At 33.4% G+C, this 21,650-nt stretch overlaps 4 protein-coding genes across 7 annotated transcripts; 2 read left to right on the top strand and 2 right to left on the bottom strand.

The window, feature by feature from the left end:
- Positions 1-59: 59 nt before the first annotated feature.
- LOC108731594 (uncharacterized) lies at positions 60-13,392 on the bottom strand. Of its 2 annotated transcripts, XM_018461981.1 has the most exons (12): positions 12,868-13,392; positions 12,026-12,356; positions 6,818-6,869; positions 2,714-3,596; positions 2,382-2,633; positions 2,047-2,320; positions 1,690-1,967; positions 1,465-1,608; positions 996-1,239; positions 739-881; positions 499-634; positions 60-389 (listed from the first exon to the last, which is right to left on the bottom strand). In XM_018461981.1, the coding sequence occupies exons 1-12, from the start codon at positions 13,084-13,086 to the stop codon at positions 208-210; spliced, it is 3,138 nt and encodes a 1,045-aa protein (XP_018317483.1). In that variant the 5' UTR covers positions 13,087-13,392; the 3' UTR covers positions 60-207. The 2 variants fall into 2 exon arrangements, with proteins under 2 accessions (XP_018317483.1, XP_018317482.1); XM_018461980.1 differs by lacking the exons at positions 6,818-6,869; positions 12,026-12,356; positions 12,868-13,392 and adding an exon at positions 3,725-4,287.
- Positions 5,229-7,547, top strand: amx (TM2 domain-containing protein 3 almondex). The gene is made up of 6 exons (XM_018462003.1): positions 5,229-5,479; positions 5,928-5,995; positions 6,343-6,486; positions 6,605-6,726; positions 7,162-7,305; positions 7,396-7,547. Exons 1-6 carry the CDS (start codon positions 5,389-5,391, stop codon positions 7,529-7,531), a joined length of 705 nt encoding a protein of 234 aa, XP_018317505.1. The 5' UTR covers positions 5,229-5,388; the 3' UTR covers positions 7,532-7,547.
- IntS14 (integrator complex subunit 14) lies at positions 8,695-11,763 on the top strand. The gene is made up of 7 exons (XM_018461999.1): positions 8,695-8,872; positions 9,151-9,707; positions 9,784-10,114; positions 10,194-10,405; positions 10,739-10,993; positions 11,060-11,389; positions 11,481-11,763. Exons 2-7 carry the CDS (start codon positions 9,531-9,533, stop codon positions 11,703-11,705), a joined length of 1,530 nt encoding a protein of 509 aa, XP_018317501.1. The 5' UTR covers positions 8,695-8,872; positions 9,151-9,530; the 3' UTR covers positions 11,706-11,763.
- Positions 13,393-15,565: 2,173 nt separating the features above from the next.
- Positions 15,566-21,239, bottom strand: LOC108731599 (annexin B11). Of its 3 annotated transcripts, none has more exons than XM_018461994.1 (9): positions 21,028-21,239; positions 18,787-18,843; positions 17,455-18,114; positions 17,124-17,300; positions 16,827-17,031; positions 16,564-16,716; positions 16,260-16,433; positions 15,980-16,161; positions 15,566-15,909 (listed from the first exon to the last, which is right to left on the bottom strand). In XM_018461994.1, the coding sequence occupies exons 2-9, from the start codon at positions 18,802-18,804 to the stop codon at positions 15,856-15,858; spliced, it is 1,623 nt and encodes a 540-aa protein (XP_018317496.1). In that variant the 5' UTR covers positions 18,805-18,843; positions 21,028-21,239; the 3' UTR covers positions 15,566-15,855. The 3 variants fall into 3 exon arrangements, with proteins under 3 accessions (XP_018317496.1, XP_018317497.1, XP_018317498.1); XM_018461995.1 differs by lacking the exon at positions 21,028-21,239 and adding an exon at positions 18,973-19,001; XM_018461996.1 differs by lacking the exon at positions 17,455-18,114 and having other exon boundaries at positions 15,567-15,909.
- Between the last annotated feature and the right edge of the window lie 411 nt (positions 21,240-21,650).

The following is a 21,650-nucleotide window of genomic DNA, read 5'->3' as shown; positions in this document are numbered from 1 at the left end:
CAGAAATATTCTATTGAAATATATTTTAATCAATATTCTCTTTGAATACAAACGCGTTTGATGTCAAAAATGTAAATTATATCCATCCTGTTGGTTTACATAATAAATGAACTATTAGTAAGAACATTGTGTGTGGGCTGGCTTGCTAATAAAATTTGTTATGAACCAAGTGGACCAGTCCGGTTCGTTAATTTTTGATCGATGAGACTAGAGCAGTGGTAGTTGTTCTGCATGTAACAATTCGGTGGCTGCAGCGGAATCAGCACACATGACCAACGTAATGCCTGCTTGGTGAGATGCCGGAATGCGAATGTGAGTCGCTCCAGTAGTCGTATTATTAGGTTGTTGCCTTTGGCTCATTGATTCTCGTACCATATTTACAACTTGTCCTGTATCACAGATACACGTTTCATTAAAATTACAACTAAATTATTGCAACTAAAAAACTACTTAAAAAATATGTATATTATATATACATATATATTATATATAACATACCAAGAACATTAAGTTTTCGCCACTTTTGATCCATTGTCGCAAGCGGTGTTAGATCTGTGTTTTCATTCCAATGCGCTAGAATGTCTGTTTTTCTTATTAATAAAATACTAGGGCTAACTAATTGATGCCATACGAGCTAAAAGTCATGAAAATAAAGTTATGATTAAATTAATTCCACAATAATTATACTCAGGCATGATAAATTTAAGATAATTTGCATTAGTCGATCATTATACAAACCTGTTCAGGCAAACACTCTAAAGGGTTTGTTAAGTATATACCAGCTTGTCCTACACCAAATATCATTTGATGATGCCATGCATCCGGTATATCGCAACCTTCTCCGCAATGTTGTAAATTCAATGTTGCGATTGGTGCCGCACCTAAAATGTGAAAATATAATTTATGTTTACATTTATTATACATTTCGATAATATATATTTTCACTTAACTACATCTGTTTAAAGAATAAAACATTCTTTAAAAAAATGTCTCACCTCTGGAAATCCAATAATGCAACCAATGAGATAATGACACCTTTCTTTCGGGATAAAATGCAAAAAATTTTGTTATAGCTGCACCATTCGTGGATAGAGATATCCCTCGTGCTATGTCTTTATAAGTTGCTCCTGCTACTGAACGACTGACAAGATACCTTGGTAGCGGTACACCCAATTCCCTCAATTTTGTATTTACACCTTTAACTAATACTTCCAGCGAAAATGATACATTTAAGGCCAACTAAAAATAGATGATTTATACATGAACAGATTCGATCAAACTACTGCAGAAATTTGCAAGTTCGTAATTTTTATATATTTATGGTTACGATCCACTTGATGGTTACAAATGCTTTGAAACATTTTTTGATTGGTCAATTAGTAAAATTCTTTTTTTCTAATTAATCAAATATTTCGAAGTATTTGCAGCGTTAAGAGGACCGCACACTATATACTTGAATATTACCAAAGCATTAATTGCGGATGTAGCACCACAGGCGGAGGTACCAATTTGCGTAACTTGCTTCATCGTGGCTTCTTGCTCGCTCCACAACATTACCTTTTCAACTGGTGGTAACCCATCTAACCGTTCGTTACATAATTCATTTTCCTGTTCGAATATTGTTTAAAATTTAATAAGACATAGTTTGTTCAACATGATTTAAATCTGTTTAATAGTAAATATATTAACCAGATTGGAATCACCACTTTGATTAAACGCAGCATGCTTATTGAGCATTAGTTTCTTAGCCATTATTCGATGATAAAGCGTAGAAATGAGATTAACCTTCCTGGCATTTAAATTGGAATTGTCCGGGAGAGATGCTGTTGAGGACTCAACCCATAATTCGGAATCCGAATCTCTGTTATCACCAGGCGATATAAGATCACCACTTGTGTTATGATAACCATACGATTCGCGTACTGGGCAACCTGTATTACGATAAAGTGTCGCGCTATCCCATCTTCCTGTAAATTTCGTATAACGTAAAATATTTTGTACAATGATAAAACTGGAACTTGAATTCTTAACCAGTCGTGAAATTACCAGTTCCAGCGCTAGTATTAGGCATCCATGGAGCTGAATAAGTTGACTTTGCACTTTGCTCTACTGTACATTGATTGCTTGTGCATTGTTGGAAAGTAGTATGATTAACATGCTGTGCAGTTTGTTTCGAAGTCTGTGGTATCGATACCAATCCCTGTCTAGACACGACTTTTCCACTACTCAGATCATTTAGCACTGGGTCTTGTTCTACATTATCTAATGCTATATTTTGTATATCTTCATTTATGGAGGCCAAATCACTATCTCCAGTATCCTTTGAGGGCAGAAGAGATATTATAATCCGACTCGATTTCATAATACAGCAAATATCTTACCTGTTCGCAAGAAGGTCCAGGATCAAAATCCATTTCCAAGTAATCCATCTCTGGACTCGACCTACCACTATGGTTCTGTCCCTCTGCTTCCTGATTTGCTGCATGGTCCTGATTCAATTCTTCTTGTTGATCTAAAGGAATCATATCGTTGTTTCCCTTATAAGTATAGAAACAATAGTCTTCTCCATCAGACATATCTCCTTCATTTCCAGAACTAGAATCCATCCGTTCTATCTGTTCTCTTTGTGAAGTCTAAAAAAAGCAAGAAAACTCTAAATTCTATGAAAAGTATAAACATTCTCAATTACACAAACCAGTATGTGAAAACATACTCTCTGCAATCCACTGGGTCCAGCTACTTCTCTACTGCCATTGATATTAGGTCTCAAAAAACAACAAGTTCCTTGACTCGTTGAACCTATACTACCACCTATATTATTTAATACACGTTTAGATCCATAGGACTTTGATGTCCAGGAACAGTCAGCCTCTGGACTAGAATCTGAACTGCAAGAAACCTTAGAAGGACATTTCTCTATGGCAGACGCATAATCCACATTATTCTTCATATCCATGTCATCGTTTGATTTAATCGTTGATAAATTAGGAGGTATTACTGATACATTTAACGTAGATACACTTGAATGTAACATAGCACTGGTAGTTGCAGTTGAATTAAGAACTGCTGACCCTAAGTTATGATTGTGGTGTATATTTGCTTGAGTGGAAGATAGATTCAAGTGCATCTGGGATTTAGGCAGATTCAACGAGCTTGCATTCATGACAGTCTTATGCTTCAATTGACAGTTAACGATATTGGTGTTTACAGTCTGAGACTTGATATTGGCGGTCGCGTTTGTAAATATGGAAGATATGTTCGCATCTTGACAAACGTTCTGCTCCAAAAAATTGGCACTATCAGACACAGGGGTTTGTATGGAGTTTGTCCCATTGGAAAGCACAACGGAGGTTTTGGATGGCAGCACGAGCTTAATGTTACTCTCGCCGCTGTTGTTATTCAACCTCAACTGCTCCTCGGCTCCGTTTTCCAGCTGTACCTTGGACGTTCTAGCGTCTTGGTCCACAGACTGATTGTCATTTTTCAGACCGACATCCAATCTGACCTCCGCTTTACCTTGGCTGTTTCCATCGTTCCCCTCTGGATTCATATTATCGTCAACGACGAGACTTGCGGCGATGGTGTTACACGGCATCCTACAAACCAAAACACACACGTAACAAAGATATAACAAGGACACCAGAGGATACTTTTCCTCGAAAAAAAAAAAAAAATCAGATTCCCCATTTATTTGACAACTCTGTTACCGCGGAATCCTGCTTACCATGTGGTGCGACACGAGATCACCCGTTAGAGATCGGGTAACGACACAGAGGATTCGATCTTCAAAAGATGCGGATTCCGTTGCGTGGTTAGGCGGGGATCACATCACTTCGTTCCGGCCGGAACTGCCGAACGGCGAACAGGACTTGCGCGATTCCGCGAAAGGGAGACCGTGTCTCGCGCGCGTTTCGTTTTACGAAAAATAAGGGACACTCTTCCGGTGTTTCTAGACGAAACTGCCGAAACACCTCGCTAACATTCTAACAGTCTCACAGTGGTACCGGAAGTCAGCTGATTGTTGGAAACGAGCATATACACGCGAGACTCCATCGCATTGCACCGCATCGCTCATGCCGCCTTTCGCTTTTTACTCGTTATGGCCCCTGTTTTTCCTTTGTATTTGCTGACACAATTGCCTTGGAGACGACCGCTCGTCAAAATTATGACAAGCGTGTATTCATGTATTACAAATTACATTATCCATGTACTGAACATATATTGTCGGTTCCAATCGCGTGACGCAGCGTGCATTTTCAGTACACTCGATATCGTTGATGCTTCCGACATTCCGGTTCCGGTTTGAATTATTATCGGAAAAAATGTGGAAGACGCGAGTTTTTCGATGAGAGAGGGAATCAAGCCGAGTGAAAAATTGGCGTAGGAAATCTGATTGGCTGCTCCATATTGTTTCTCCTCATAATTACATACTATAAGTATATAATATTACGTATATTTTTATTTTGCAAATATGTATATCAGTTTAAAGATTTTTTTGTTAAATTTAACAACATATTTAATTTACACGAATCCCAAACGGTTTATTTAAATTTTTGTGTTAATGAAACAGGGGGACGAATATTCGTTCTTGACAAATATGTCAGAAAGTAACACAAATATATGTAAAAAAAATTAACAAAAAATATAACACTGATAAAATTTGTAAGCAAACTGTGGAAGTATATTTTTTCAGTAAAATTAATATTTATGTACTAACATGTATTTTATTCATTCATCTTAGAATTTACGTTTTGAAACACATTATTTTTTTGTTATTTGTCTTTTATTTATAATTTGTATTATTTTATTGTATTAAATATTAATTTAACATAAAATAATTTTATTAATAATTTAAATAAAATAGTCATACGTATATATATATATATATTATGGGCCTGTTTCTCTTTTTCTATATTCCAAGACTTTAATTTTTGGTGCATAATTCATCTTTTTCTATCTAATGTGAAAAGAAAAAGAAAAAAAGATGAATCATATATGTGTTAAAAATTTAACACAAAATTTTAACAAGGACCATTTCTAATATATAAATATAAAATGTTTTTCATTATATGTATACTAATGAAAAAAATAGCTAAAAAAGATTGCATTTGATCAATAAGGGTACGTGAATAATCGTTTTTGACGAATCGTGACACGTCTGGATTAAATGCTTACAGCTGTCGAACGTGTGTTGAAACTGTCGAAAGGCGTCTGTCACTAATGGCGCCAAGTGTATAGTATGTAATATGTATTGATGTGTACAATTCGACGCGGGAGCTACCGTGTTTCTCTTTCACGTGCCTGGATAATAAAGTCAGGATTTGAGATATTGAATCCCTCGGTGAGTCAAGCATCCGATGACTGGTGATCGAGGAATTCTCGCGCAGAATGAATGTCGTTCGGATTAATTCGAAGAACGTGATATTTCTTTTCATGGCACTTCTGTCAACCTCCATCCAGGAAGCTCGCATGGATTACGGTGAGTGAATTTGCTCCCTAACGACTAATGTGAGAACTGGTAAAGAAAAATTTCCACAATTTGTGTGTGGAATGAAATTGTTTGTGAGGTCTGGTTTTTCATTATCTGGTTAATTTGTGGTTTAGACTTAACCTCACTGAACTTAATAATAATACAAAAAAGTTTTTCTAGCTATTATTAATAGTGTTGTATTAATAATTTCAAAGTTATTCATTACAAAACCATCAGTTTAGCGATTAACTATAGACAGAAAAATACAATTTTTATATTATCATTAGATTAAGCCTAATCACAAGTTAATCAGCAAATGAAAAATCAGACCTAAAAGTCAATATTAGAGGTAAAATATGTTTGTATTAATGTTGAAGCGCTAAAGTATTCTTTAGCGCTTAAGCGATAAAGTATTCTTTTTTTTACATGCATTTATAATTTGATTCAATCGTTGCAGGCACTGCAACCAGCTATGCTCTGAAAGAAGCTAATGTAAACTCAACGCCAGCCTACAGCAGCAAAAAGGTAAGATTCTTTAATTTAATATATCCTATGATAGATCCTGATGAGATTCTGGGATATTTTTTTAATCTTCAAATAATGTAATAATTTGGAATAGTTTTATGTTTCAAAATCTTATTTTTCACAGTTTTGTTCTATTCACGTAGGCTAATTATACTGTATTTATGTTAAATTCAAGTCTGGCAATTCTTAACGAAAATCAAATTAATAAGAAAAAAACTTTAGTGAGTTCCAAAAACCTTATATTCTTTTAGCATCACAAAAAATATGTGTTTCTATTATGGATTAAATCTAAGTAATAACTCCATGTAATAATACTTGAGAGTACAAATTGGATCGTTAAATTGCAGGAGGAAATGGCTGGTCTGTGTTCAAGCGGGATACCTTGCATAGAATTGAGTGGAGAATGCTTGAAGTGCAACTTAAATTACAGCTGCAGATATGGAGCAATGTATGAGGCAAATTGCTCCGTGATGGAACACGTCGATTGTATAGTACGTAAAACTTGTGAAGAAAGAATTATGCATTTTCACCTTGAAATTTAAAATTCTTTAATATATTAAATCGAACGTTTTGAGATATAATTAAATTGGATGTTTCGATTATTTACAGGGAGAACAGACTTTTACGAAGAAATACATGTGCCGTTACTGTTATCAAACTGATCACTGGGAGCATCAGTGCCATCAGAAAAATTCCTGTAGTTCAGTAGCGTCTCCTCAGCAGTATTATAGGTCTGTAGACCTATAACATCATTTTATATATATATAAATTTATATAGTTTATGTATATATTTATATATATATATATCCCTTTACCAGTGACTTTGAATATACAGTCGATTTTTTATTGTGAATTCTGATAGATAAATTTAAATCTGTAAAGAATAAGTAAAATACAACCCGACTTCTATGATATTATAATAAAAAACTTGTTTCTAAAGCTTTTGTAAGTGTGCAAGAATTTTTTCAAATTTTTGTAAGCACGAAACAATATAAAAATCTGCATTGTAGTTCAAAGATTCAGTTTGCAGACAAAAGGTAAAAATTTCGCATTGTCGACAGAAGATATATATATATATATATGTGTGTGTGTGTGTGTGTGTGTGTGTGTGCGTATATGTAATATTATGATATTATGATATTAACATTCTAATATTTTTGATGCAGAACAAATTGTACAGTAAACAATGACATACTGTGTCTGGGCAGACGGAAGTTCATGAAGAACTTACCTTGTAACTGGACAGTTGGATATCGTTGGTCTACGGCTTTGATCTTAAGCATTACTCTTGGAGGATTTGGTGCAGATAGGTACTTTATGAGACTTTCCAAGCATACTATTTGAAATATAGACAATTGATTAAGTATGAATTTCATATAAGATTCTTATATGAATTATAGGTTTTACTTGGGACACTGGCAAGAAGGTATTGGCAAGCTTTTTAGTTTTGGTGGACTAGGTGTGTGGACTTTAATCGACGTAATATTAATCTCTATGAGATATTTAGGTCCCGCTGATGGCTCTTTGTATATTTAGATTATTTATGAATTTTGTATATTTAGATTATTTATGAATTTTGTAAATATCAATATGAGAAGATCTTATTTTTTATTATAATTATCGTATTATGTTATAATTTATCGTAGTCCTTAAGAATGTGTTATATTTGTTGAACTAGGTACAAATTAATGTGATATATGTACATACATAAAAAAAATGCGAGTAAGTCTTTTATAAAAATGAAGTTAACATTTGTTTAGCCATAGACAATAACTGTCAACATTTTCAGATTTAGCGTTGTTTCATTAACCCTGCCTCCGTGAACCAGGTGGAAAATCAATATGGATCAAATATGGATATATCTTATACTCCATGTGTGCTATACTTCATTATAAATATACTATAATTTAGTGTGATTGGTAACAACGCACTTTCCAGTTGCACGAAATCAGCAAAACATATGAGCGGTACTTTTTAGGAAGTTATAGAAACTCTTGCTGGGGTATGTCACACCCCATCTAGTTCACGGAGAGTTAATGTTTAATATAATCTCTGTATAAAACTTTTAGAAGAGAAGAAAGCAAATGTAAAATGTTGGTTTTTGTAGAAAATTATATTATAAAAATAATTATATGGAATATTCTGTTAATAAAAAATACGTATCTATAGATCATAACGAATTCTAATTTAATTTTTATTATTTAAAAGAAAGTTAAAATAAATTTATACTATTTTCGATTCTTATATTTAAGACTGTCTTAAGTACAGTCAAGATGTCATGAACTAATCAAAGGACCATATTAGTATCTTAAGTCTACTTAAGACGGTCTTATAATAATAATGAACTAAGCATATCAGCCTTAGAGTAGGGTACTCCAATACAAGATCTTTTGTACAGAGGACCGTTCAGAATAAAGAATTTGAAATATTCGTAATGTAAGCAGTAGCAAATCTGAAATGTTGATTTGCTTATCCCAGATAGCAATGTGTCTGTCTTGTTGCTTGCTAAATATGCATTGTTAAGTATGTGTTGCTACCAGAATTGCAGCAACTGAGTCCTCATTTGTTGGCACTCACTTGATGTTTTCATGATATGATAACATTGAGCAGCAACTTATCAGCGATGTGCCAACAACTTTAAAATCGTCATCATCAAAATTCGTACTATTATCATCATGTTGCTATAATAATATGCAGCATATAATGCTGTCATATTGCCGACAATGCAAGATAACATTGACGCAGCTATCTTGCTGTTAAACTGCTGGCAATACATATACACATTGTTGTCTGCATGTTGCTACAATGTCGGCATATTCGAAATCGTTGAAGACAAATCTACGGCAAGTTGCCAGCATTATAAGCAATCACAGATTTGTATGATTTTGCTGAAACACGCTTTGCTATCTGAGATTGTATACTATATAAAATTTTTAAAGTAAAATTCATTTTATGTGCCCTTGTTCAAGACTGGTTCAATTTTTATTCTTTAGTGTGAGATTTCATTCCAAAGAATTTATAGAGTATCATTTTATCCTTGTTCAATATATATTGAACAAAGATAAAGTGATACATCATGCTCTCTCTCTCTCTCTCTTTCTCTTTCAATATGTATTTTATGGAATGGAACCAAACCAACCACCCAACCACTAAAGGACTGTGAGCCCTGTTAGGTTTGTGAATTGTGGTTAGGACTTAGGAGCAGTTATGAGTGTATCAGTGTACATGTAGATGACTGTTGTCGGTACACGATAGCATTATTAGTCTAAGAAATACATTAGTGTGACAGAAGTATTGTTAACAAAATTTTTTAATATTTATTAACTTGAGACCAGCAACTGTTCTTTGCGAGGAAACAGACATCGATATACAGGAGAATTTAATACATGGCTTTCTACATAACCTACGTTTATTAATACGTTGTCAAAGAAGTTTATGCAGATTCAGAAGAAAAAGTCGTACCCGGCTAATAAATACATTATGGGATTTAAGCATCTGTAGTCTTTAATCACGCTGACTTTATTCGGGCGTCAAAATGCCTACGGTAATAGCGTTGGACGTCTCTCTCTCAATGAGGAGACGTGGATCTATGATTGGAAATGAATATTCGCCAAATTATGAATCATTGACGCGGCATCAGTTAGCGCTGCATGGCATAAACACTCTGTTACACTATTTGCAAGTTAATTCAAAGTTAGAATTTGTGTCGGTGGTAAGAACAGACTAATATGATATCAGGTATAATAGGTATGTTAACATGTATAAACTTGTCAAATTTCAAATTTCAGATTGCATTTTCATCATTGTACGAAATAATTTGCCCTTTTACTCGCGATTATGAGGGCATACGCGGCAAGTTAAGAATTATCGATGAGTGTGACAAGACATTTATCGAAGGAGCATTGCACGGAGTTAATAATGTAATTATGGCGGAATGGGGTAATGCCACGGCTTGCCAAGTGATATTAATTACAGATGGCAATCCTGGTGTAGGACCAATGTCTTTAGGCAATTCTTTAAATTCCTTAAATTCTTTAAACACACAAGACGCAACTCCCTTTCCCTTACCTTTTCCATACCCAGGAAAATTAAGTATAGTTTGCATTGCATCACAGCAGGGTAAGTTGAACCATGAAAGAACGTTTCTATTCATTTTTCATTTCATATATTTAAATATATCACTTTGTCATGTTTGCAGATCCTAGTTTACAGATCGGTTTACCTCTCTATCAGCGTTTAGCTGACCTAGCTGGTAGTGACAGCATTGTATTAGTTCCTGACTCGCCGCTTAGCAAACATTCCGTCATGACTTGCTTCCAAAAGCTAGCGGAAGCAAATTATGTTTCCTTCCAAGGATACCTAAAGTGTGGCCATTTAGGCTCCCGTATTTTATTATCACCAGCTCCTATAGTAATGACACTAATGACAAATATTATGAAAGCATATGCCAGATTACATAGACTTAGTTTACATCATGCACTTGATAGGAGTACTAACTAGTGACTTTCTTGAATTATCTTAATTTCGGCGATACATGTAAACATATACATGATATGTGTATTTAATTAATCATTTTTATGCATATTGTATCAATTTAGTACATCATTCTTCGAATATATCGCTGAAATTAAAATAATTTAATAGAAAGTTACTAGTTAGTACGTACATCAAGTGCACGTTGTAAACTAAACCATACTAGATGAAATAATTATATAGACATTGTATTATACATATATATTTCAGCCTTATACAAAGAAGACAGATTTCGAATTAGCTCCAGGCTTGGCAATATCAAAAACCATAGAAATATGTGGATTTATATCTGTAGGAGATGTTGGTAGCCCAAGTTCTATTTCTAGACATTTAGTATTGCCATTGACAACAGAGAAAAATTCAAGCATGCAGGGCATATCATTAGAAGAGGAGTCGGATACCGATGAAAATGAAGATGAAGGAAAAATGCCGTCTTTTTGTGTGTTGCTTCATGGAGCATTAAAGGTAATTTCTTACTAGGAATCTAACAATTATTTGAATGCAATTAAAATTAATTGATATATTTTGCAGGTAGAAAACATGGCAGCCCTTTGTATGTTGAACAACGAATGGTATGGATTTATATATTCTTGGGCGGATACAAAGAAGAAATCTAACTTAATGCTAACAGTATTAGAACCGGGATCTGACATTGTACCATGGTTAGGTAATTTTAGCAATTTGGGTCCGTTAGATACGGTTAAAAGTTCTCCAGTTAGTTTCCCAGTTAGACCAACTGAAAAGAGAAGCTATACACAAAATGCTCCTTCATGGATTCGCCAAGTTGGCTTGCAGTCTGATATTCAAAAAATATTAAGACATGCAAGAAAATTACCCGACAAGACACAAAACTTTTACAAGGTAAATTAGACGGATTCAAAGAATAAAGCAATTGTACGTAATTTAAATGATAAAATTTTTACGAAATGATTATTTTTTATATCGCATACAGGAGGTAAACCGATTACGACGTGCAGCAGCGTCTATAGGATTCATCGAATTATTAGAAGGATTAGCGTGTATTTTAGAGCGAGAATGCACATTGCTACCACCGAATCTAAATCCTGACTGCACGATCCAAATGGGGCACGTTGCATCGATGATCAGAAAGCCAGAATTTCATGAACTTAGATACAATATTCCACCCGCACGAACGAAATTTCAACCTGGATCATAAATTGCAATGCACAGTAATTGGAATGTTACTATATTTATATTAAAGCTGGACATTCATACAGCAAAAATAAAACGTGTATTTGTTATAATCTACATCCCATATTAATATCACATTACATTATTTACATTAAGTATTTCTATGTTCTTAACCTTTTTTATTTTTTTCTAGATATATATGTTATATGTATATAAGAAAGTGTATATAGACCTTGAGCACATACACTATTATTTCTTATTATCAATTACTTAACAGCTTAATAGATTAAGACTGTTAACTCAATTCCAAATTTCTTATTAAGTAACATAAAATCTCATATAAACCGTTCGCAGTTTGTTTACTAGGATACTTGTCAAAATCTGGAACGTGCACAAACAGAGTCTTTGTTGGTTCGATACAGAGTGATTGATAAAATATATATTCACACAGATATCTGCCGGCATTGTCCGACAGACAAACTTTGCATCCGCTTCTTTCATTCACATTATTGCAAAGTTCTTTGACATCTATCTCAGTTTTCAGAACTTTACACTCGACATCTGTTTCATCGGGGCATTTATTATATATATCGAATCTGTCGTAGCCGTTGCTGTGAGCATGCTGCTCTATCGTCAAAGATTTAGCTTCGTGTGATACACCCACATGTAGGACAATCTAAAATAATAGAAATAATAAGTATTAATTAAAATATAAAATTTGCAATGCAATCAATGAGAAAGAAAAGATCAATGGCCAATAATGAACCAAAATTGATTGTTATAAAACAATGTTGATAAAATTGATTCATTAATAAAAATATAAAAACATTTTAACTCTGCTAAATCTTCAACAGTTTTTTTCTTTCAATTTAATATATTAATTGACAAACCCATTTAATAAAACAGGACAACGCGATATAAATTGAGACGGCATCTTTCATACAAAACAAACAAAAAACATTAATGATATATGCTAAATTGAACAGGGAAAACTAATGAAAATTTCATACAGTCGAAACTTTAATACAGTCGAAACGGTTTTATATTTTTATTAATAAATAAATTTTATTAATATTATTTTATAACAATCAATTTTTGTTCGTTTGGCCTTTTCTTTTTTATTAAAATAATAAATATTTATCGAGAAATTGCATACCTACATTTATGATGAATATGACACTACTTACCGAAGGATTGTGTTTCTTCCACAGTTGAGAAATATGGTCAGATACGTAATCGTACGAAACCGGAATTTTTTCTACAACCAGTTTAACGTCGGAAAATTCCACGGAATTCTTCCACAGTTCCTGCAATTCCTTCACCGCTTCCCAGCTGGCGTTCACCGTGTGTATACTGAATGGACCAAATCCAGTCACTAGGATTGTACATTTGGCATTGGCGTCCATTTCACAAATGCAATATTCGCAATCTACTCTGGTTAACTTGAGGATTCAGCTTTATTTGTAAGCTACCTATGATTAATTTCTCGGAACGCTATAATAATATATTATTATAGGAATACTACTGTCACGTGACTGGCACCGCCTTAGATTCGCAAGTGATAACGTGAATCACATTGAACGTGTTTACTCAACGTTCGCGATATAATTGACATTGCTAGAAAGCTCGAATATTTATCGCATGCTAGTAAATTTATAAATCTACAAATATCGCGCATGTGGGATGCATATTGAATGACGTCCAACGATTCATCTCTGTGTCTTTTTACGATTTAGGCTAAAGTATATATATCATGTATATTTGTCAAAATGACTAAATGTCGAGAAGATGGTCGGTCGGGAGAAGAAAAATATGGAAAAATATTGTATTCTGGGGTACGTTCAGGAATTGCGTCCATATAACTCTAGTGTACACTTTTATTATAGTATACGTAACGTAAACTATAGCCTGGAGTTATCTGAGCGTAATTCCCCTGACGCATTCCTGTGCAATCAAAGCTACGTTTACACCGTGCGCTTAGTCCGCGACCTATAGATAGATGTCTTTGTTTAACTTACAGGATAAACAAGGACATCTATTGTATAGGCCGCGGCCTATACTCGTTTGGTGCAATATCTACAATGTGGAACGAGTAGACTCGATTACTGCTATTAATGTATTTATTCGTTCTTTCGACCATTTCGAATTTCGACTTCGAGAATCGCGTAGCGTTGTTTCTCAAGATTCGTGAAAATCAAAGTGAAATGCCTGTTTCTCAGAAATCGTGAAAATCAAAGTGAAATGCCTGCGTGTGAATTGTGAAATACATACTCTTAAATCGTGATACCACGACTTTTCAGAAATTTACAGAAAGAAAAAAGTACATAGATTTATATAAATAGACTAGCCTTTATAAAATACGACGACATCGAAGGATAGAGAGATATGCAAGATCAAATATTTTTTCCATCTTATATAGTGGATATTTTTCGATTTTTTTCTTTTATATTGAAACCAAGACAAACATACTAATATTCTTCATTCGATAAAAAATATATACATATATACAGGGTGTTCGATAAAAATCGTAACAACGCTTAAGGATAGATTCCTGAGATCATTTTGAGACAAAAATACTGATACCAAAATGTCGAAGTAATAGTAACTTTAATAGTTTTTTAAGTATTTAAAGTTATCATATCGAAAAATCTAAAGATAATTATACATCATATATATACATATATAATCTTGCGCAATTATTAAAATTACAGATTTGATTTATGTAATGAGATATACATACATATATGAGAATAAAACACGGATTGTGAGCGCTAAAATCTATAAATTATTCGCGAATATAGATGAGTCATAATAAGTTCTTGAATATGCAGAATTTATTATATATAATGATAGTAAGTTCTTGAATACGCGGGGAACTTACTGTATCTGTAACGATAATAAGTTCTCCGTATACATGTATGCAATGTTCGAATTTTGAAAACTCACGTAAAAATTTGTTGTTTCCAGTCAAATGCATTTTTTCTATGAATATATATATTTATATCAATAATATAAGATCTGGGACAAAATATGAAAATCATATGTATTATAATTCATAGTTGGACTGACAAGTATATTATCAGTTGATCCTTTCATCATGCATTTTTATTTCTGATAAGTGAAATTTTTATTAAATTTATTGGTTTATATCGAAGTTATAGCTTTTTTGTCTCAGTATTTTCTTTGGACCACTTTTCTATCAACGCAGTGATATATATAAGAAACTTTATTAGGGCTGGATCTTTAACAATATTTCAGCTTTGAGATCTTATTTTGTCTATAGCAATTAAAATTTTTATTTATATAGATACAGTAAATACAACAATCGAAATAATGAGTATATAATAACTTGAATATACAACGTTACATAAAAATATAGAATATATATGAAACTCTATCTCAGAACTGTTTTTATATAAATACTATTAAGCCATTCGAGAAAAAATATGCACATGTCTTTATGTATACCATTTATATATAAAATGTCTTTGCATTTGTTTATATATAGATACATAAATACTTTCATTAAAAGGTCAATAGATTTTTGTGAGAGATTCTGTTTGTATAGAGAGAGAAATTTACTACGAAGCACCATATGTTATTGACACAATTCTATTAAAAGCTTTTTTTACTATCGTCATTTTAAAAGCATTTATATATTTATATAGGAACATTTGATCACAATATTTGTAAGTCGTAGTCAATTAGTATAAGTATACATGTACAATGAAAGTTGTTTCATAAAATCACCGATTAATTCCATAGAGTTATTAATTATACATGTTGACGAATGAAAAGTAAAAATTAAATACATTTATTAATAATTTTTTTAAAATCGAGGCAATTAATGTATTGATTTCTATTTACTTATATAAAATCATAGGTGATTATACGATTTCCAATTCTTAGTTTTCATCAACATGGCCATGGATTTTATACATAATTGTCAATTTTATAAAATCATCGAAGTACTTGTATATATATCTCAAAATATCTTCATATAATTTTACATATAAAAATAAATTCATCTATATTTCGAAGCACAAATCTGCGTTATTATCGCTGGCATAATTGTTAGAAATTAAGAGGAAAAGGAGTTGAACATTCATACACATATGTTGTATGTTGGACGATAAATGCAACGGAAGTTCCATATATGATCGAAAATACTTATTTTAGGACTGTACTAGTGCCAATAAGCATTTTTTGTAATGTCCAGAGCAGTCACCCTGAAGAAACAAAAGGAGGAAAAAGTGAATTAATATGTGATATTTTTATATTTATTTTTATATAACTTACAGATATGAAATCTTCCAATGACTCTCTGTATCGACGGACAAAATCATTCTTTATTTCACCCATATCCACTTCACAACGTGTCACAACTAATCGAATGAGACGGTTATCATCCGTACCAATGCCTTTCATGCTTTTGTACAACTGTTCGGCGAAGAAACCGGCTCTGTTCTTGACACACTTCACTATTTAAAAGATATTTATTTTAATAAGCGGTAATATTAGTAATAGTGTCTAGTAATTTTCTCTTATATATTTACAGCTTTTTACAGCTTATTCTTACCAATTGCAAGGAGACCCTTCTTAATATCGCCCGAAAACTCATTTTCAATCGCATCCTCAATATCATGGCCTGTTATGTTATGGTATTCTTGGAATATTTGTTCCAGCTGTGCCATGTTTCTTTGGACAAGAATCGCATTAAAAGTAGACTCATCCGTACCAAATTGAAGTTCCCCTGTATAATATTAATATAAAAAATATTAAAGAAGAATACATTAATTGTATATATATTCTACATATTTTACATATTATAATATATATTATATAAATAGACATTGTGGCTATTTAAATATTCTAATAATTACCAGCTTGCAAAAGTTTTTTGGCATCTTCCATTGCAGCAGATTGATCCACATTAAATGATTCATCTCTATTGGCACAACATAATGATACCATCAAGCGTTTGAAATTGCCAGATGTATCAGAAATTAAATCATCTTCCAATGTTCTTCTGTACACTGTAATTATTAAATATTATGATAAGCAAATAAATTAATGTCTTTTTGTAATTTTAATATTATTTAATCTTAATATAATTGTAATCTTAATATCATATCAGCCAACTTACTTGCTTCATATGCTTGTTTAATAATCGAAATTTCATGATTGGACATTGTACACAATACTTCAATGAGTACCGTCTCATCAGTACCAAGACCAGACGTTGCATCATGGAGTTCTTTAGCATAAAATTGAGGCAGGGGCATCATCAAGGCAAGAACGAGGTTTTCGAAGTTTCCTGACAGCTCAGATTTCAAGTCCTTTATCAGATCCTGTTAACAGAAATGCAACATATTATAATATTAAACTCTAATTTTGCAAAACGAAGTTCTTAAACGAAATTTTTAATTCTCATATACTGTACTTTTCCATAAAGGGTCTTAAATTGAGTTGTAATTTCTTGGCGCTGTAGGTTACTACGATTTGCAAGAACATGAATAATAGCTTTTTCATCGGTGCCAAATCCTTTCATAGCTTTTCTTAAAGTTTCAGCATCTGCTCTGGCATCAAAGCCGTCGTAAGGTACCACCGTGGGAGAAGTCTATAACAAAATTTGTGAAATTTCAAAAAATTTACGAAAAGAGTAATAGAAGCTTTTGCCTTTCTGCAAGATTGTAATAACTGCTGTCTTAATACCTGTACAAAAAATGTTTTAACTTTCTGAAAAGTCTTGAAAGAATTATTCTTAATCTCACCTTAGGCGTAAACTGATTTCTCCGGGGGGCTGGGGTAGTACCACGAGTAGCAGCAGTAGGAGGATTAGCAGCATAGGGATATTGTGAGCTCACCCCCTGCCCCCCGGGATAGCTACCACTTTGGTATGGAATTGAACTAGCTGTGTGTGCATTTGGTTCAGAAGGAGTTATATTACTAAAATAATCTTTAGCATCTGGTGCTGTTTGAAGATTAGGATATGGATTATAATTTTGCTGTTGATTAGAGTGTGCGTTAGGGGGATAATACTTGGCTATAGATTGGGGATATGGCATTTGTTGCGGTGGATAGGTTTGAGCGGGTGTATTATCAGGGAAAGGATACGAGGGCTGTATTGGATAAGGAGACGGTGCAGATTGATTAGAGTGTGCGTTAGGGTGATAATACTTGGCTATAGCTTGGGGATATGGCATTTGTTGCGGTGGATAGGTTTGAGCGGGTGTATTATCAGGGAAAGGATACGAGGGCTGTATTGGACAAGGAGCCTGAGAGTGTGGTTGAGGCATGCCAAAAGATGTTGGTGGAGCATTTGAGAAGCCCATCGAAGAATGAGATGGAGCATTAGGGGCAGAGGGTGCACCAGGTGGAGCTCCAAACGATGTTGGTGGTCGTGCTCGTCCCGGAAATTGAACAGGTGGTCCCTTGGATATTAAGGTATATATACAGAAACAAATAGTATACCAATTCCATGTGGAAGCTTCGTCTAATTATTTTCTTCAAATAATGAGCTTATTTTAAAGCTATGTTAATAAACTATATATTAATAGACTATGTAAAATTCATATTTTCAAGCAAAATAGAAAACTTGTCATAGCTTTATAACTCAGACAGATATGCTAAGCATGCAAACATTTTTATGTACACTTTGTGATGTTATCATAACAACACGAAATTATAATAAATTTGTGTATCTACTATAATATCATATTGTTACACATTTTATGGATTTTATAATATAGCAATTATAAACAGCACATTGCCACAATTTTTACAGCAGAAGAACTTTTTTTCTATATTCTGGAAATATTCATGTTATATAACGCATCTTTGAGTATTTATGCAATTTTCACATTTTTTATTATTCAGATAATATGCCAACAATTATCTATCTGGAAATATGCATATATAATCTTCTTAGATAACACACAACATCCATAGAACGTTCTATGAATATTTGTAAACTTTTAGAACATTCGACAAACATTTTTAGAAAATCTGCGCTGTATGCATCAATCCGTTTTCTTAAAACTTGACACATAGTTTAAAAATATGCTCTTCAGTTGTTTGACAATAAACCAAATGTATGTACTTACTTGGTAACCGTGGCTCATTTTTTCTATTCAAGAATTAAACTGTCGCAACGGAAGAACCTGCACACAAAGAAGAGAACGCTAAATTGTAGACTTCCTCTATCTATACACTGCACTACGGAAATGGTTAAATGGCGATTCAGCTAGTAATTTGCGTGATATATCCTGCAGAGATAACAAAATACTCGCCAGCCCGGATCCTCACGCAGATACTAACGTCACTGGCGTTTGCCATTTTGATATGTTTGATTATTCACACCAAGCGTAAAGGCCATCACACGTACAAAAATCGTAATTGTAAGGCCATAAGCAAATCGGCCAATCATAGTTGAGCATTTAAAAACGCGAGATCTTAATTTTGAGTGTGATTGGTCGATTTGTTTGCGACCTTACGATTCCGACTAAAATTTTTATACGTGTGATGGCCTTAATTGATGAAAAATGGATGATGGAGATAAATTTTATCCCTATTTTCATCACCCGTTTTTCATCAGCGCTCGGTGTTTGTATGAGGATTCGGGCCAATTAGAGCTAATGTGTGCACGTGTGCGGTTATGCAGTGTATGTTGTCACTATGGCTGCGTTCCATTTAACGCTTACAAGTTTTACAACACTCGTGGAATCATTTCAGCCTTGTTGTTTATTAAATGTTAAACAAAAACAAACAATGCTCGCGCGAGCGTTGCGAGCGTTAAGTGGAACGCAACCTATGATGTCCATCTAACTCCGCATATGAATTCCGACATGTGATCTGCGTGTTGTGCGAATTTGTGCTTATAAAATGCCGATAAAGTATAAATCAAACCTAAAATTTCGACTGCACATCCTGACTAGTCGTGATAGCACTACATGATGCAAACATCATTTGCTTTATCGGTAGAAAATAGTAACAGAATAATAATAGGCCTGTTTCTTTTGGCTGAACTTTTGCACCGGTTCATCTTTCTTCCTCTTCTTTCCTCCTGGAGAGAAAAGGAAAAAAGATGAGCTGGTGCAAAAGTTCAGCCAAAAAGAACAGGCCTAATGCTTGCATGGTGGACTGAACATAGCATGCACTACCCGGTAAAAAATTTTTTATGCATGAATATATATAAATATGTATAAACATACATAAACATATATAAATATTCATAGCATATATAATTATGTATGAGATATGTCCATACATGTTTATACATCCTTCTTTAATTTGTAAAATTACTTTTTAGTGTACTAAAAATAATAATAATAATAATAATGAGAAAACATCAAAAATAATTAAAAGGAAAATTTTCGCGTTGTTTGTTTTAGAAAAAATTAAGTTTGGAAAAATGTAAAAAAATTTGCTCATACATAACTATGTATAATTTTACTATATGAGCAATTCTTTTAAAATAACCCCATTAAAATGGGAAAATAATCCCATTAACTATTTTTGATGTTTTCTCAATATTATTATTATTTTTAGTACACTAAAAAGTAATTTTACAAAAGAAAGAAAGATGCATGGACATATTTCATGTATAATTATTTATGATTATGAATATTTATGCGTGTTTAGGTATGTTATTTATACATATTTATACATATTAATACATAAAAAAATTTTTACCGGGTAATGTGTTGACACGGATCTATTGTTTCCATCGAGGATTCGAACCGGGTCAGAATGCAAGAACCAACCAACTACTGTACCAACTACTAATCGAGTATTCCTTTGTTAGTCGAATTGTTAGTCGAATGACAGGAGAATGCTCGACTGTAGTTGATTGGTTCTTGCATTCTGACCCGGTTCGAACCTTCGGTGGAAACTAGGTCACGTTTAGTTATTGGATACATAATTTAATAACAATTCCGATACATGTATTGTAGAAATCTATAGAGCGTTGCTGGAATAAGACCGCAAAACGATCACAATATATTAGTCATATATCAAAAATCGCAATTATCATTTATTCGTGACACGTGTCACGCATATGTCAGGAATTGAGAGAGAATATCCACCTTGAAGAGAAAACAATTAAACAGATTGGTGTCCCCACCCAACGAAATATCGAGATGGTCTCGTTACGAAAATTTTCCTTTTAATTATTTTTGATGTTTTCTCATCATTATTATTATTATTTTTAGTACACTAAAAAGTAATTTTACAAATTAAAGAAGGATGTATTATATAAACATATACTGATAAACTGGTACATGAACGATATATGTACTACGCCAAGTCTCGTAGAATTTATAATCCCATCAGCTCTCGGTACTCACCTGAGGTCGTTTGCTGAATTACAAGAGAACTACTGCGTTGTGACGTATGATAACGATGAAAAACACCGTTTAATTCACTGCCTCCGGCGAAGGAGAGGTGAGTCACAAGAGTACGGCAACCGAAACGAACGCCGACGTCGCCGACGCGTAGCAAGGACAGACTGGTAGTGGAAACTGGCTGCTGCCGACTGCCGAGTGCTGCCTGGTGCTGCTTGCTGGCTGCTGACAAGGACGGGATCAAGTAGTGGGAAGTTCCTGGGAAGGTCTTCTCTGATTTGCAATTTACGTCGTCAAGAATTCCAGGAAAACCGCGGTACACCACAACAAGACTGACCGAGTGCTGCATTCCCTATAAGCGCAAAATGTTCCTAGAATGTTACATGAATTTTATTAAAAAATTAAAATAATGTTATTATGATATTTCGAAAATATCATAAATATTTTTTTAATATTACAGGAGTATTCTATAGAGGTTATATGTCCACTTATATAATAAACCTAGGTATTATATTTTAATATTCCTGAAACATTATTAAAATATTAATAAATATTAATTATTTTTAATTTTGTGCAATTTGAATTCACAATCCAGTAACGAAAAGTTCTTATCAGTCTATGCTGCA

This window comes from Mycetomoellerius zeteki, unplaced genomic scaffold (assembly GCF_001594055.1).
Source record: "Mycetomoellerius zeteki isolate Tzet28-1 unplaced genomic scaffold, Tzet1.0 scaffold135, whole genome shotgun sequence".
NCBI classification, from domain to species: domain Eukaryota; kingdom Metazoa; phylum Arthropoda; class Insecta; order Hymenoptera; family Formicidae; genus Mycetomoellerius; species Mycetomoellerius zeteki.
Note: the sequence above shows the minus strand (reverse complement) of the source record. Positions and strands in the feature narration are given on the sequence as shown.